The following is a 17,733-nucleotide window of genomic DNA, read 5'->3' as shown; positions in this document are numbered from 1 at the left end:
TTTTGTCTTAGTTCAGACATGTTCCCAAGCAGCCAGAATTCCATGTCTCATTTTAAAATGCCAGTTTTGTTCTAGACAGTTGGTAGATTGTCTGTTTTTCTCTATTTTCTCAGAAAAACGTTTATAACAGTGGCCTTTGAACCTTTTCTAAAAGTGGTAAAACCTTTAGGGGGAACGGACAGGGAGGCCTGGCGTGCTGTGATTCATAGGGTTGCAAAGAGTCGGACACGACTGAGCGACTGAACTGAACTGACTGAATCATAAGAAAATCACCAATAATTTAGTTTTAGGTATTTAATTTTGCTAGAGATTAGGGGGTTCCTTGAGAGAATCACAAATCATAAAATTTTCAACTCACCTACTTTTAAAGTGACAAACGTAGAGACACTGTTTTGTAAAGGATGCTATTTAGAAATTGATGTCAGTGTTCTCTTCCGGATCACTAAGCAGTGATGGGCCAGAGCTGGTCTCATGAAGCTGGCCGTGCATGCCTCTCCCCAGTGGTGCCAGCCTGACCCTGCGGGGGCTCCTGTGTGGTTTCATTTGAACAGCTAACAGAACAGCATACACAAAAACTTTCAAAATATCACTTGAACCGAACTCCACTTTTACAATGAAGAATAAAGAACAGTTCTTCTTGAAAATCATGTCAAAACATCAAGGAAAGCAGAAAACTGACACCCAGCTTCTTTGATGAGACTTGGAGACTTCTGTAGCCCCACTAGACAAGTATGTAGACTGAGAACAGATGAAGGAACAGAGAAACAGTAGGCGACCGGAGAGGACAGGATGGTTGCACAAGCTGCCTGCGGAACAGGATGCCAGCAAGAAGCAAGCCAGGAATTTAAGCCCTGCACTCAGGAATTTAAGGTGCCCTCAAAGGCAGTGCCAGACATGTATGCAGGTGGAGAGTGAGTCTGGGCCACAGGAGGGCATCTTTGAAAATCTCTGTGGAGCCCACCTGGGCCTCTGCAGGGATCACCCTGCACAGCGAGGTGACTAGAGATAACAGCAAGTAGACTGAAAGAGTAAACCCAGTTCTTTTAACTCCAGAAAGCCAGGTGTAGATGAGACTGAAGTGAAGCACAGAGCTGAAGGCGGGGCTTCATGACTGTTCCCACCGTCAGCAAGGAGACCTCGCTGTGGCCGCAGCCGGCCTCTCCCCGGCGCCTTCCCCCAGCCCGGCTGTCGGTGCCTCACCGCCTCACACAGGGAATTGAAGTCTTGCAGAAACAGCTCAGATAAAGGATTTGCAGATATAGGTATATGAAAGTCCCCAGCTGTCTGTGATGGTTCAATTTATGTGTTAACCTGACTGGGCCGTGGTGCCCAGACACTGTCAGACATTATTCTGGGTATTTCCGTGAGGATGTATAGGTGATGCTTACATTCAAACAGGTTGACTTCTGGTAAAGAAGTCTGTTCTCTGCACTGTGGGTGGGCTTCATCCAGTCAGTTGAAGGCCTCTCCTGAGCAAGAGGGAATCCCCAGCAGACAGCCTTCAGCTTCATCTGCAGCCTCAGCAAGCATTGATGCAAAAGTCTGCCCAGGCCTTAAGTAACCAGAGAGGTAAATTAATTCTAGTTTTATATGTTCCTCAGTATTCTAGGTAATTGATGCTTAACTATATTAGCCACAATATAGGTTAAAAAAGAAAAAAACATATGGAAAAATTAATTAAATTTTTTGTTTGTTTAAAAGCCAGCAGCAAAAGTGGACCAAGAAACCTTGACAGAAATGGTGAAACCTAGTATTGACTATATGCGCCACAAAAGATTCCGATCTGGGAATTACCCGTCGTCACTAAGCAATGAGACAGACCGACTGGTGCATTGGTGCCATGGTGCCCCCGGTGTCATCCACGTGCTCATGCAGGCGTACAAGGTCAGTGCTCAGGCGTGTCCTTAGCACCCGATGTGCACACACACACACTGTTCACCACTGAGTTTCCGGTTTGGTCTTGATAATCACATTTGCTTGCAAACTAAAAACCTTTTAGGGCTAATATTTCTACTAGTAAGCAGAAAATCTTATTTCACTGTTCATCACCACTATAGTTAGAGCTGTAAGTGTGTATGTGTGTCTTAACAGGGATTATATTTATGTGTAAAAGAAAACCTAGATGACATAAGTGTGAATAACCAGTAAGGTAGGAGGTAGCATTATAGCCACAAGGCTTTTTTTTTGACTTCACATCATTTCATTTCCTTCCTTGAATAAACCTTTGTTGCAGGATGATGATGATGATTTGGGAAATTTTAAATCTGAATTTAAAATTATTATAAAATTATTTATGAAAGATGGACATGGTGTTCAAATTTTCACACATACAGGGTTTTATTGGAAATTTGGCAATGCCTTTACTGATGAACTGTAGTAGACTCTCAAGCTGTCTGCGCACAGTGTTAAGAATACTGTTATTTCTCTCCTGGACTTAAAATTACCATGTAAATTGAAATTATCATGTAAAATTGCTTTTGAAATTTTTTCTTTTAATGCATCTTTGTAATGGTTGATGTTTGATTGTCCCTCCTATAGATGCTACTCACATTTCACATAGGGCATACTCTTCTTGGTATGAACATGTATTATTTGAAATTGTGTAGTATTTTAGATGGTCTTGGAAAAAATGTCAAGATTGTTAATACTATTTCTGTGATGTATTAGGTATTTTGTTAATTGAAAGTGATTCCCTAACACTTACCTTTGTGGATATTTGTGGACCTCATGAGTGGAAGCTATTTTGATGAATAGTTACAATCAGTGAGTTTCTGTGGTAGCTTAGAGGGTGAAGAATCTGCCTGCAGTGCAGGAGACCTGGTTTTGATTACTGGGTTGAGAAGATCTTCTGGAGAAAGCAGTGGCTACCACTCCAGTATTCTTGCCTAGAGAATCTTATGGACAGAGGAGCCTAGTGGACTGCAAGTCCATGGGGTTGCAAAGAGTCAGACATGACTGAGCAACTAACACTTTCACTGTTCTACGATCAGTTCTTTATGGTAAATTATAGGTTATAGTAACAAAATCTTCCACCTTCTAACCACACATTTAGGCCTTAGGGCATTAGCAGTTTGTGTGGACTCAGCCACTAATAAACAAATACTAACATTGGTCAAATAAAGTTATATTTGAAAAAGTAAATATGGTTCCCAAGAAAACCATGTAAGTCATAGCAAAGTGATATCAAAGTTATCCTTTGATTCTGGGCTAAATGTGTGAAAAAACCATACCCTTCCTTCCTGTACCCACAATCCTGCTCTGTAATTTCCACAGTAGAACTGTTAGAAATGCATCTTGATGGTCAACTCTTGACCTTCACTTTTCATCAGAAAATGTTTTCATATCAATTATTCTCTAAAACTCATTTGTTAGTTAATTATTTCTAACATGGAATATCTTTCTTCTAGGTGGTATTTGTCAGAATCACCTGGAGAGATTATTTTCAAACTATACTTTTTCCTTCTTCCTCAAGATTCTGGTACCTTCCTGATATGAAGCATCGTTTTAGACATATTAGTTTATCCCTTTGTCTTTCAGTTGTTTCTGGTTATTTTACTACCTTGTACAGGCCTTTTTGTAGACATATGTTTGCATTTCTTTGGGGGTGATAACTAGGAGTGGAATTGCTGGATCAGAAGGTGACTTGTTTAGTTTAATAAGACACTGCTAGAGTTTTTCTTAAGGGACTGTACCATTTTTACGGTCAGTCAGCAGTGTAAGAGAATTCCAGCTGCTGCACATCTCTGCCAACTCTTGGTGTTGAAAATTGTCTTCATTTCTGGTGGGTATTTCATTCTGGTTTTGATTTATGTTTTCCTGATGATTAATAATATAGAGCAATTTTGCTTGTGCTCATGGGTTGTTCGTACAGTTGAACCTTTAGCAACACAGGTTTGAGCTTTGTGGGGCCACTTATATTTGAATCTTTTTCAATAAATACAGTACTGTGGTACAACACAGTCCACGATGGGTTGAATGAGGATACAGAATGGCATACAGATAGGGCCCACCATAAAGTTATACAAGGATTTTCAACTAGGTGGGGGCTGGTACCCCAGCCCCCATATTGTTCATGGGTTAATTAACTGTATATTTTTGTTAAGTGTCTGTGCATATCTTTTTCCCACATTGTTTTATTTTTTATCTTTTTATTATTGTGTTATAAAAATTCTTCCTATGTTCTGGTTGTAAGCCCTTTTGCAGATATGTTTTGGAAATAATTTCTCTCAGTCTGTAGTCAGCCTAATTTAATATTCTGTATGGTATCTTTTAATGAATCAGGTTTCAAATTCTGGTGAAGTCTACCTTATCAGTGTTTTGTTTTCTTTTTTTTTAATGGCAATTACTTTCTGAATCTTGTCTAAGAAATTTTACTCACTCCCAGGTTATACAGACAGTATTCTCCTACATGCTTCATGGATTTAGATTTTATATTTAGAATTGTCTCAAATTAAGTTTTATATACTGTGTGAAGGACTGAGGCTCATTTTCTCACTGTAGGAATGTTTGATTGTTCCCACATTGTTTATTGCAAAGACTTATTTCCCCAGTTGATTTGGTACCTATAGAGGCACTAATTCAAAGATCGATTACCCAGTAAGCATAGGTTTATATCTGGGCTCGCTATTCATTTATTTTGGCCTCTTTATCTGTCATCGTAATACCATCTTGTTTGGATTGCTAAGTCACTTCAGTCGTGTCCGACTCTGTGCGACCCCAGAGACGGCAGCCCACCAGGCTCCCCCGTCCCTGGGATTCTCCAGGCAAGAACACTGGAGTGGGCTGCCATTTCCTTCTCCAGTGCATGAAAGTGAAAAGTGAAAGTGAAGTCGCTCAGTCGTGTCCGACTCTTAGCGAGGGGTTTTCCAAGCAGGAGTACTGGAGTGGGGTGCCATTGCCTTGTTTGGGTTACTCTAGCTTTAAGCTTTAAAATCAGGTAATTTAAGACTTCAGCTTTGTTTTTATTTTGCAAAATTGTTTTAAATATCCTAGATCCTTTGCATTCCAGTATAAAATTTAGAAATCAGTTCATCAACCTCTGCAAAAGAGGCCTATTAGGATTATCACTGAGATTGCAGTCAATTTATAGATCAGTTTTGGTAGATTTGATATTGATATTGAGTATTCCTATCCACAAATATGGTTTCCGCTGTTTATATTTTCTATTAGGTCAGCATGTTTCATAGTTTTTGATGTTTTTGTATTTAAAGTGTGTCTCTTCATAGTTGGGGCTTGTCTAGCAATGCAGTTTTAACAATCTCAGCCTTTAATTTTGAAGTTTAGTTTAATAATATTTACATGGTTGGGATCTAGCTCTACTGTTTTTCCATATGGTTGCTATTGGCTACATATTGGGACTTTTTTTCCCCTACTTTGTTTTTTTTTTCTTCCCTTTTAGGGAGGTAGGAGAGACTAATTGGATTTTTTCAGGAATTCCATTTTAATTTCTGTGTCGACTCTTTAGTTGTATCTATTTCCACATTTTTTTCAGTTCAGTTCAGTCGCTCAGTTGTGTCTGGCTCTTTGGAACCCCATGGACTGTAGCACACCAGGCCTCCCTATCCATCACCAACTCCCAGAGTTTACTCAAACTCATGTTCATTGAGTCAGTGATGCCATCCAACCATCTCATCTTCTGTCGTCCCTTTCTCCTCTCCCTACAATCTTTCCCAGAATCAATCAGGTCTTTTCAAATGAGACAGTTCTTCTCATCAGGTGGCCAAAGAATTGGAGTTTCAGCTTCAGCATCAGTCCTTCCAGTGAATATTCAGAACTGATTTCTTTTAGGATGGACTGGTTGGATCTCCTTGCAGTCCAAGGGACTCACAAGAGTCTTCTCCAACACCACAGTTCAAAAGCATCAATTCTTTGGTGCTCAGCTTTCTTTATAATCCAACTCTCACATCCATACATGACTACTGGGAAAACCATAACCTTGACTAGACAGACCTTTGTTGGCAAAGTAATGTCTCTGCTTTTTAATATGCTGTCTAGGTTAGTCATAACTTTCCTTCCAAGGAGTAAGCATCTTTTAATTTCATGGCTGCAATCACCATCTACAGTGATTTTGGAGCCCAAAAAATAAAATCTGTGACTGTTTCTTCATCTATTTGCCATGAAGAAGGGACCGGATGCCATGATCTTACTTTTCTGAAGGTTGAGCTTTAAGCCAACTTTTTCACTCTCCTCTTTCACTTTCATCAAGAGGCTCTTCAGTTCTTCTTCACTTTCTGGCATAAGAGTGGTGTCATCTGCATATCTGAGGTTATTGATATTTTTCCCAGCAATCTTGATTCCAGCTTGTGCTTCCTCCAGCCCAGCGTTTCTCATGATGTACTCTGCATATAAGTTAAATAAGCAGGGTGACAATATACAGCCTTGATGTACTCCTTTTCCTATTTGGAACCAGTCTGTTGTTCCATGTCCAGTTCTAACTCTTGCTTCCTGACCTGCGTACAGGTTTCTCAAGAGACAGGTCAGGTGGTCTGGTATTCCCATCTCTTTCAGGATTTTCCACAGCTTGTGGTGATCCACACAGTCAAAGGCTTTCTCATAGTCAATAAAGCAATATAGATGTTTTTCTGAAACTCTCTTGCTTTTTCCATGATCCAGCAGATGTTGGCAATTTGATCTCTGGTTCCTCTGCCTTTTCTAAAACCAGCTTGAACATCTGGAAGTTCATGGTTCACGTATTGCTGAAGCCTGGCTTGGAGAATTTTGAGCATTACTTTACTAGCGTGTGAGATGAGTGCAATTGTGTGGTAGTTTGAGCATTCTTTGGAATTGCTTTTCTTTGGGATTGGAATGAAAACTGACCTTTTCCAGTCCTGTGGCCACTGCTGAGTTTTCCAAATTTGCTGGCATATTGAGTGCAACACTTTTACAACATCATCTTTTAGGATTTGAAATAGCTTATCTGGAATTCTGTCACCTCCACTAGCTTTGTTCATAATGATGTTTCCTAAGGCCCACTTGACTTCACATTCCAGGATGTCTGGCTCTCGGTGAGTGATCACACCATCATGATTATCTGGGTCATGAAGCTCTTTTTTATATAGTTCTTCTGTGTATTCTTGCCACCTCTTTTTAATATCTTCTGCTTCTGTTAGGTCCATACCATTTCTGTCCTTTATCGAGCCTATCTTCGCATGAAATGTTCCCTAGGTATCTCTAATTTTCTTGAAGAGATCTCCGGTATTTCCCATTCTATTGTTTTCTGCTATTTCTTTGCACAGATCACTGAGGAAAGCTTTCTTATCTCTCCTTGTTATTCTTTGGATCTCTGCTTTCAAATGGGTATATCTTTCCTTTTCTCCTTTGCTTTTTGCTTCTCTTCTTTTTACAGCTATTTGTAAGTCCTCCTCAGACAGCCTTTTTGCTTTTTTGCATTTCTTTTTCTTGGGGGTGATCTTGATGCCTGTCTCCTGTACAGTGTTACGAACCTCCATCCATAGTTCATCAGGCACTCTATCAGATCTAGTCCCTTAAATATATTTCTTACTTCCACTGTGTATCGTTAGTGATTTGATTTAGGTCATACCTGAATGGTCTAGTGGTTTTCCCTCCTTTCTTCAATTTAAGTCTGAATTTGGCAATAAGGAATTCATGATCTGAGCCAGTCAGCTCCTGGTCTTGTTTTTGCTGACTGTATAGAGCTTCTCCATCTTTGGCTGCAAAGAATATAATCAATCTGATTTTGGTGTTGACCATCTGGTGATGTCCATGTGTAGAGTCTTCTCTTGTATTGTTGGAAGAGGGTGTTTGATATGACCAGTGTGTTTTCTTGGCAAAACTCTGTTAGCCTCTGCCCTGCTTCATTCTGTTCTCCAAGGCAAAATTTGCCTGTTACTCTAGGTGTTTCTTGACTTCCTACTTTTCCATTCCAGTCCCCTATAATGAAAAAGACATCTTTTTTGGTGTTAGTTCTAGAAGGTCTTGTAGGTCTTCATAGAACCATTCAGCTTCAGCTTCTTCAGCATTACCTGTCGGGCCATAAACTTGAATTACCATGATATTGAATGGTTTGCCTTGGAAATGAACAGAGATCATTCTGTCGTTTTTGAGATTGCATCCAAGTACTGCGTTTTGAACTCCTGTTCTTTTTTTTTTTTAATATAAATTATTTTATTTTATTTTTTTAATATAAATTTATTTATTTTAATTGGAGGTTAATTACTTTACAATATTGTATTGGTTTTGCCATACATCAACATGAATCCGCCACAGGTATACATGTGTTCCCCATCTGGAACCCCCCTCCCACCTCCCTCCCTGTACCATCCCTCTGGGTCGTCTCAGTGCACCAGCCCTAAGCATCCAGTATCATGCATTGAACCTGGACTGGTGATTCATTTCATATATGATATTATACATGTTTTAATGCCATTCTCCCAAATCATCCCACCCTCTCCCTCTCCCACAGAGTCCAAAAGACAGTTCTATACATCTGTGTCTCTTTTGCTCTCTAGCATACAGGGTTATCATTACCATCTTTCTAAATTCCATATATATGCATTAGGATACTGTATTGGTGTTTTTCTTTCTGGCTTACTTCACTCTGTATAATAGGCTCCAGTTTCATCCACCTCATTAGAATTGATTCAAATGTATTCTTTTTAATGGCTGAGTAATACTCCATTGTGTATATGTACCACAGCTTTCTTATCCATTCATCTGCTGATGGACATCCAAGTTGCTTCCATGTCCTGACTATTATAAACAGTGCTGCTCTTGTTGACTATGATGAAGAATCCCTTCTAAGGGATTCTTGCCCACAGTAGTAGATATAATGGTCATCTGAGTTAAATTCACCCATTCCAGTCCATCTTAATTCATTGATTCCTAAAATGTCGACATTCACACTCTTGCCATCTCCTGTTTGACCACTCCCAATCTCCATTCTAAAGGAGATCAGCCCTGGGTGTTCTTTGGAAGGAATGATGCTAAAGCTGAAACTCCAGTACTTTGGCCATCTCATGCGAAGAGTTGACTCATTGGAAAAGACTCTGATGCTGGGAGGGATTGGGGGCAGGAGGAGAAGGGGATGACAGAGGATGAGATGGCTGGATGGCATCACTGACTCGATGGACGTGAGTTTGAGTGAACTCTGGGAGATGGTGATGGACGGGGAGGCCTGGCGTGCTGCGATTCATGGGGTCACAAGGAGTTGGACACAACTGAGCAACTGAACTGAACTGTATTTGCCTTGATTCATGGACCTAACATTCCAGGTTCGTATGCAATATTACTCTTTACAGCATCGGACCTTGCTTCCATCACCAGTCACATTCACAACTGGGTGTTGTTTTTGCTTTGGCTCCATCTCTTCATTCTTTCTGAAGTTATTTCTCCACTGATCTCCAGTAGCATATTGGGCACCTACCGACCTGGAGAGTTCATCTTTCAGTGTACTATCTTTTGACCTTTTCATACTGTTCGTGGGATTCTCAAGGCAAGAATACTGAAGTGGTTTGCCATTCCCTTCTCCAGTGGACCACATTTTGTCAGAACTCTCCACCATGACCTGTCTGTCTTGGGTGACCCTACACAGCATGGTAATAGTTTCATTGAGTTAGACAAGGCTGTGGTCCCATGTGATTCGATTTGTTGGTTTTCTGTGATTGTGGTTTTCAGTCCGTCTGCCATCTGATGGAGAAGGATAAGAGGCTTATGGAAGGTTCCTGATGGGAGAGACTGACTGAGGGGGAAACTGGGTCTTATTCTGAGTGGTGGGGCCATTCTCAGTAAATCTTTAATCCAATTTTCCATTGATGGCTGGAGCTGTGTTCCCTCCCTGCTATTTAGGGACAAACTATGGTGGAATGACTTCCCTGGTGGCTCAATGTAGGAGACCCAGATTCAATCCCTGTGTTGGGAAGATCTCCTGGAGAAGGAAATGGCAACCCACTCCAGTATTCTTGCCTGGAAAATCCCATGGACGGAGGAGCCTGGTAGGCTACAGTCCATGGGGTAGCAAAGAGTCGGACATGACTGAGCGACTTCACTTTCAAACTATGGTGGAGGTAATGAAGATAATGGTGTCCTCCTTCAAAAGATCCCACACATGCACTGCTACACTCAGTGCTCCCAGCCCTGCGGCAGGCTAGCACCGACCCACACCTCCACTGGAGACCCCTTGACACTCGCAGGCAAGTCTGGGTCAGTCCCTTGCAGGGCCACTGCTCCTTTCTCCTGGGTCCTGGTGCACAAAGTTCTGTTTGTGCCCTCCAAGAGTCTATTTGCCAGTCCTGTGTAAGTTCTGGCAGCTCTGTCATGGGGTTAATGGCGACCTCCTCCAAGAGGACTTATGCCATACCCAAATCTGCTGCACCCAGAGCCCCGTCCCTGTGACAGTCCACCACTGACCCGTACCTCCACAGAAGATGCTCAAACACAGTTCTGTCTCAGTCTCTATGGGGCCCCTAGTCCTGGTGCACACAAGGTTTGTTTGAGCCCTCTGAGCATCTCTGGCGGGAACAGGGTTTGATTCTAAGTGTGAATTCGCCCCTCCTACCATCTTGCTGGTGCTTCTCCTTTGCCCTTGGACGTGGGGTATCTCCTCACAGCTGCTCCAGTGCCTACCATCCTACTGGGGTTTCTCTGACCTTGAACGTGGGGTATGTCCTCTCAGCTGGTCCAGCAAAGCACAGCCACTGCTCCTGACCTTGGACGTGGGGTATCTCCACATGGCTGGTCCAGTAAAGCGCAACTGCTGCTCCTGACCTTGGACGTGGGGTATCTCTTCTCGGCTGCTCACCGCTCATTTTTTAGTGGTTGCTAAATATACATCTTTAATATTTCAATGTAGAAATTGCAGTATACATTCTTAACTTTTCAGTCTCCTTAGAATTAACATTGTACATTTCACATAAAAAAGAAGAAAGTAGTAAGTGCCAAGTTCTCTTGACTGCAGTTCTGTATATCTTTATAAGATCTGTCAGATGTATAAATCAACAATGTTAAAAACCAGTGATATAATTTTTAGTTTTATAATTTTTGCTTTTTAAATAGTATTTTAAAGAAATTAAGACAAAGAGGATGGTCTTTCATATTTATTTGTATATTTGCTCTTTAGAGTGCTCTTCATTCCTTCTTGAAGATCCAGATCTTTCCTTCAGGCTGAAGAGCTTCCTTTAGCATTTGTTATAGTCGGTTTGGTAACAACACATTGATTATCAGTTGTTACTTATCACTTGTCTTTATTTCACCTTCGTTTTTTTTTTTAATGGAAAATAAAGGACAGTATATTTTAGTTGTAGCGTATACTTTTGGATCCCAACATGTTGCTAAATGTCTCATACCTCAGGCCCTGCCTCAGGTACTTAGCACCATACAGGCACCAGGTTGTTCTGCCTGGAACCACACACTTGAATGCACCAGCTGGAACTCCTTTGACCTGGCTTTGGCTTATTCAGCAGATTACTTAGGAGAGGGTGATCCATTGTCAAAGAGGTGATTCATGCAAGGAATGCATATCTGGCAAACAGCCTTCAGTTTGTTGATTGTTGTGGTATTTATGGTAACAGAGATTTTATATCTTTTTCCTGATTTAAGAAAATTTCTTGCAGTTCTCTGTGATGATGTTGACATCCAAATGAACCAATAAAATTCTAACAGTAGAATTCCTACTGTTTCATATTCCTGTGGCACTAGTGTGTGGGTATTTTGTACCAAAGTGCTTTATAGATTTCAAGGTGAGCTTGACATTTTGGGAGTACTGGTTCATCTACATTACATACCAGGGAACTTTTCCTAATGTAGGTGAATATTTTGATTATTTTCTGGTTGTTCCAACAATGGTAATTTTCATGGGCAAAATCTGAAGCCATCCCTCTGGGTGGTGCTTCAGTCTTCCTTCTGCATCTTGTCGTGATTTGGGAGGAATGCTCTCCTTATCATGAACATTTAAATCAATTCTGCAGACATTTCTTTATTATTCCAAAAACTTTAGAGAACAGGGATTTTGTAATAACTGATCCAGAAATTTCCTACCACCTTAGGAATGCCTAACAATAAGACTCAGTGGTAAAGAATCTATCTGCAAATTCAGGAGATGTGGGTTCGATCCCTGGGTCAGGAAGATCTCTGGAGGAGGAAATAGCAACCCACTCCAGTATTCTTGCCTGAATAATCCCATGGACAGAGGACCCTAGTGGGCTACTGTCCATGGGGTTGCAAAGAGTCGGACATGAATTAACAACTGAGCATGCACAACAATAAGCAAAAGCAGTGATGGAGATGAATACTGCTCTTTACTTAGGAAAACTCAATTCTTCCACCCCATCAAATTGGCTGCTAAGTGGAAGATGTTAAAAAAAAAAAGAAAAAAAACTGAAGTTGCTTTTTTTTGTTGTTGTTGTTATGGGATTTCATCTCTCCAAGACTTACAAGGAGAATGCCTCTTAGGAATTATTTTTTAAATTAACTAGTGAAATACTGTAAGTTAATAAAGTAAGTATTATTTCTGGAAGAGGTCTTAGTAAATGAATCACCTGAAACTTCACTTCTGCTTGTGAGAATTAAAAAAAAAAAAAAAAAAAACTTAAGTAGTTTTATTAACTTTGTGTCATGTGTGTTTCTTGGCAAGTCGAAACCCTGTCACCAGTCCAGCTTCACTGAATATGAGCTCATATTTTTTCCTTTTTTCGTATTTTCCTTAAAGGCTTTAATTTTAATAGTTGAAACAATTTTGAAGACGATAAAGGAAATATATGATAAAAAGATGAAAGCTTTAAGAAGAAAGGGAAAAGCCTTCATTTCCTTGGAGCAGACATTGTTTTTCAGTGTTTATGAGGGAATGATAAACACTTGCACTCATCTAACACGCTAGTAAAGTAATGCTCAAAATTCTCCAAGCCAGGCTTCAGCAATATGTGAACCGTGAACTTCCTAATGTTCAAGCTGGTTTTAGAAAAGTCAGAGGAACCAGAGATCAAATTGCCAACATCTGCTGGATCATGGAAAAAGCAAGAGAGTTCCAGAAAAGCATCTATTTCTGCTTTATTGACGATGCCAAAGCCTTTGACTGTGTGGATCACAATAAACTGTGGAAAATTCTGAAAGAGATGGGAATACCAGACCACCTGACTTGCCTCTTGAGACACCTGTATGCAGGTCAGGAAGCAACAGTTAGAACTGGACATGGAACAGCAGACTGGTTCCAAATGGGAAAAGGAGTTCGTCAAGGCTGTATACTGTCACCCTGTTTATTTAACTTCTATGCAGAGTACATCATGAGAAACGCTGGACTGGAAGAAACACAAGCTGGAATCAAGATTGCTGGGAGAAATATCAATAACCTCAGATATGCAGATGACACTACCCTTATGGCAGAAAGTAAAGAGGAACTAAAAAGCCTCTTGATGAAAGTGAAAGTGAAGAGTGAAAAAGTTTGGCTTAAAGCTCAACATTCAGAAAACATAGATCATGGCATCCAGTCCCATCACTTCATGGGAAATAGATGGGGAAACAGTGGAAACAGTGTCAGACTTTATTTTCCTGGGCTCCAAAATCACTACAGATGGTGACTGCAGCCATGAAATTAAAAGACGCTTACTCCTTGGAAGGAAAGTTATGACCAACCTAGATAGCATATTCAAAAGCAGAGACATTACTTTGCCAACAAAGGTTCGTCTAGTCAAGGCTATGGTTTTTCCTGTGGTCATGTATGGATGTGAGAGTTGGACTGTGAAGAAGGCTGAGCGCCGAAGAATTGATGCTTTTGAACTGTGGTGTTGGAGAAGACTCTTGAGAGTCCCTTGGACTACAAGGAGATCCAACCAGTCCATTCTGAAGGAGATCAGCCCTGGGATTTCTTTGGAGGGAATGATGCTAAAGCTGAAACTCCAGTACTTTGGCCACCTCATGTGAAGAGTTGACTCATTGGAAGACTCTGATGCTGGGAGGGATTGGGGGCAAGAGGAGAAGGGGACGACAGAGGATGAGATGGCTGGATGGCATCACTGACTCGATGGACTTGAGTCTGGGTGAACTCCGAGAGTTGGTGATGGACAGGAAGGCCTGGCGTGCTGCAATTCATGGGGTTGCAAAGAGTCAGACATGACTGAGCGACTGATCTGATCTGATCTGAAGGCAATAAGACATAATGATTTGCACCCCACAAGCTGTTCCCTGTAGTCATGTATTAAACCATAAAAGAAAAAAGTCAACCCATTTTCCCTTGGAAAAGGGAGTAATATCAGAATGTTATAGCTCAATGGAAAAGTTCACAAGATTAAAAACCTCTGAATTTTATTTCATACCTTGAAGTCCACAGCAGGGTTCTACAGAGGAGAGAGAGGAGCAAGGTCTCAGTGACCAGGTCTGAGGGAGGGAGAGAGTATGTTCCAGCCCAGTGGTTCCAAAGAGTTAGAGTCACTCTTCAGAGGATTAGACATGAAACAGTGTGATCTCAGAGGGCTCTGGAACCACTGGCACCTTCTGTTCACTCTCTTTTTTTTTTTAATTGGAGTATAGTTGAATAGCATGAAAAAGCAAAAAGATATGACACTGAAAGATGATCCTCCTAGGTCAGTAGGTGTCCAGTATACTACAGGGCAAGAGCAGAGAAATAGCTCCACAAAGATTGAAGAGGGTGAGCCAAAGCAGAAACGACACCCTGTTGTGGATGTGTCTGGTGGTGAAAGTAAAATAAGATGTGTAAGGAACAATATTGCATAGGAACCTGGAATGTTAGGCCCGTGAATCAAGATAAATTGGATGTGGTCAAACGAGAGATGGCAAGAGTGAACTTGACATTTTAGGAATCAGTGAACTAAAATGGACGGGAATGACCAAATTTGATTCAAATGACCATTGTATCCACTACTGTGGGTGAGAATCCCTTAGAAGAAATGGAGTAGCCATCATATTCAACAAAAGAGTCTGAAATGCAGTCCTTGGGTGTAATCTCAAAAACAACAGAATGAACTCAGTTCATTTCCAAGGCAAACCATTCAACATCACAGTAATCCAAGTCTGTGCCCCAACCACTAATGCTGAAGAAGCTGAACTTGGAATGATTCTCTGAAGACCTACAAGGCCTTCTAGAACTAACACCAAAAAAAAAAAAAAAAAGATGTCCTTTTCATCGTAGGGGACTGGAATACAAAAGTTGGAAGTCAAAAGATAGCCTGGAGTAACAGGCAGGTGTGGCCTTGGAGTATAAAATGAAGCAAGGCAAAAGCTCACAGTTTTGCCAAAAGAACACACTGGTATAGCAAACACACTCTTCCAACAATACAAGAGACGACTCTGCATGTGGACATCATCAGTACCAAAATCAGATTGATTATATTCTTTGCATCCAAAGATGGAGAAGCTCTACGCCGTCTGCAAAAACAAGACCTGGAGCTAACTATGGATCAGACCATCTGCTCCTTATTGCAAAATACAAGAAAGTATGGAAAACCATGAGGCCATTCAGGTATGACCTAAATCAAATCCCTTATGATTATGCAGTGTAGGTGATGAATAGATTCAAGGGATTAGTTCTGGTAGACAGAATGCCTGAAGAACTATGGATGGAGGTTCATAGTGTTGTACAGGAGGTAGTGACCAAAACCATCCCCAAGAAAAGAAATGTAACAGTAAGACAAAGTGGTTGTATGAGGAGGCCTTGCAAATAGCTGAGAAAAGAAGAAAAGCAAAAGGCAAAGGAGAAAGGAAAAGATACACCCAACTGAAGGCAGAGTTCTAAAGAATAGCAAGGAGCGATAAGAAAGCCTTTCTCAGTGATCATTGCAATGAAATAGAGGAAAACAATAGAATGGGAAAGACTAGAGATCTCTTCAAGAAATCAGAGATTCCAAGGGAACATTTCAGGCAAAGGTGGGCACAATAAAGGAATAAAGAAACAATAAGGACCTAACAGAAGCAGAAGAGATTAAGAAGAGGTGGCAAGAATACACAGAACTATACAAAAAAGATCTATACAAAAAAGATCTTAATGACCCAGATAATCATGATCCTGTGATCACTCATCTATAGCCAGACTTTCTGGAGTGCGAAGACAAGTGGGTCTTAGGAGCATTACTACGAACAAAGCTGGTGGAGGGGATGGAATTCCAGCTGAGCTATTTCAGATCCTAAAATATGATGCTGTGAAAGTGCTGCACTCAATATGCCAGCAAATTTGGGAAACTTAGCAGTGGCCACAGGACTAGAAAAGGTCAGTTTTTATTCCAATCCCAATGAAAGGCAAGGCCAAAGAATATTAAAATTACTGTACAGTTGCACTCATTTCACATGCTATAAGGTAATCCTCAAACTCTTCCAAGCTAGGCTTTAGGAGTACATGAATTGAGAACTTTAAGATGTACAAGCTGAATTTAGAAAAGACAGAGGAACCAGAACTAATTGCCAACATCTGCTGGATCATAGAAAAAGCAAGGATATTCCAAAAAAGATCTGCTTTGTTGACTATGCTAAAAGCCTTTGACTGCGTGGATCACAACAAACTGTGGAAAATTATTTATTTATTTATTTATTTTTACTTTACAGTATTGTATTGGTTTTGCCATACATCAACATGCATCTGCCACGGGTGTACACGTGTTCCCCATCCTGAACCCCCCCCCACCTCCTTCCCCATACCGTCCCTCTGGATTATCCCAGTGCATCAGCCCCAAGCTTCCTGTATCCTGCATTGAACCTGGACTGTCGATTCGTTTCTTATATGATATTATACATGTTTTAATGCCATTCTCCCAAATCATCCTCCACCTCCCTCTCCCACAGAGTCCAAAAGACTGTTCTATACATCTGTGTCTCTTTTGCTGTCTTGAATACAGGGTTGTCGTTACCATCTTTCTAAATTCCATATATATGCGTTAGTATAGAGATGGGAATACCAGGCTACCTTATCTGCCTCCTGAGAAACCTGTATGCAGGTAAAGAAGCAACAATTAGAACCGAACATGGAACAATGGACTGGTTCCAAATTGGGAAAGGAGTACATCAAGGCTCCTTTGTCACCCTGCTTATGTAATTTATATGCAGAGCACATCATGTGTAATGCCAGGCTGGATGAAGCTCAGGCTGGAATCAAGATTGCCGGGAGAAATATCAGATATGCAGATGATACCATTCTAATGGCAGAAAGCAAAGAGGAACTAAAGAACTTCTTGATGAAAGTGAAAGAAGAGAGTGAAAAAGCTGTCTTAAAACTCAGCATTCAAAAAAAAAAGAAAAAACAACCAAGATCATGGCGTCTGGTCTCATCACTTCTTGGCAAATAAATAGGGAAACAGTGGAAACAGTGACAGACTTTATTTTCTTGGGCTCCAGAATCACTGCAGACAGTGACTACAGCCATGAAAGACACTTGCTCCATAGAAGAAAAGCTATGACAAACCTACACAACATATTTAAAAGCAGAAACATCACTTTACTGACAAATTGAGTGAGTGAGTGAGTGAAGTCGCTCAGTTGTGTCCTCTGTGTGACCCCATGGACTGTAGGAGCCTACCATGCTCCTCTGTCCATGGGATTTTCCAGGCAAGAGTACTGGAGTAGGTTACCATTTCCTTCTCCAGAAAATCTTCCCAACCCAGGGATTGAACCTGGGTCTCCCGCATTGTAGGTAGATGCTTTACTGTCTGAGCCACCTTACTGACATATTATGTGTAGTCAAAAGCTATGTTTTTTCCAGTAGTCATGTGCGGATATGAGAGTTGGACCATAAAGAAGGCTGAGTGCTGAACAATTGATGACTTTGAACTGTGGTGTTGGAGA

The 17,733-nt window shown here is 40.9% G+C and overlaps 1 protein-coding gene across 1 annotated transcript in view; it reads left to right on the top strand.

The window, feature by feature from the left end:
* Positions 1-17,733, top strand: part of LANCL2 (LanC like 2) — an 84,243-nt gene that overhangs the window by 57,486 nt on the left and 9,024 nt on the right. Inside the window, exon 6 of the mRNA XM_025272897.3 lies at positions 1,702-1,884. Within this exon, the coding sequence (XP_025128682.3) occupies positions 1,702-1,884 (183 nt within the window). The remainder of the gene's footprint in view (positions 1-1,701; positions 1,885-17,733) is intronic.

Source organism: Bubalus bubalis, chromosome 21, assembly GCF_019923935.1.
Source record: "Bubalus bubalis isolate 160015118507 breed Murrah chromosome 21, NDDB_SH_1, whole genome shotgun sequence".
Classification (NCBI taxonomy): domain Eukaryota; kingdom Metazoa; phylum Chordata; class Mammalia; order Artiodactyla; family Bovidae; genus Bubalus; species Bubalus bubalis.
Note: the sequence above shows the minus strand (reverse complement) of the source record. Positions and strands in the feature narration are given on the sequence as shown.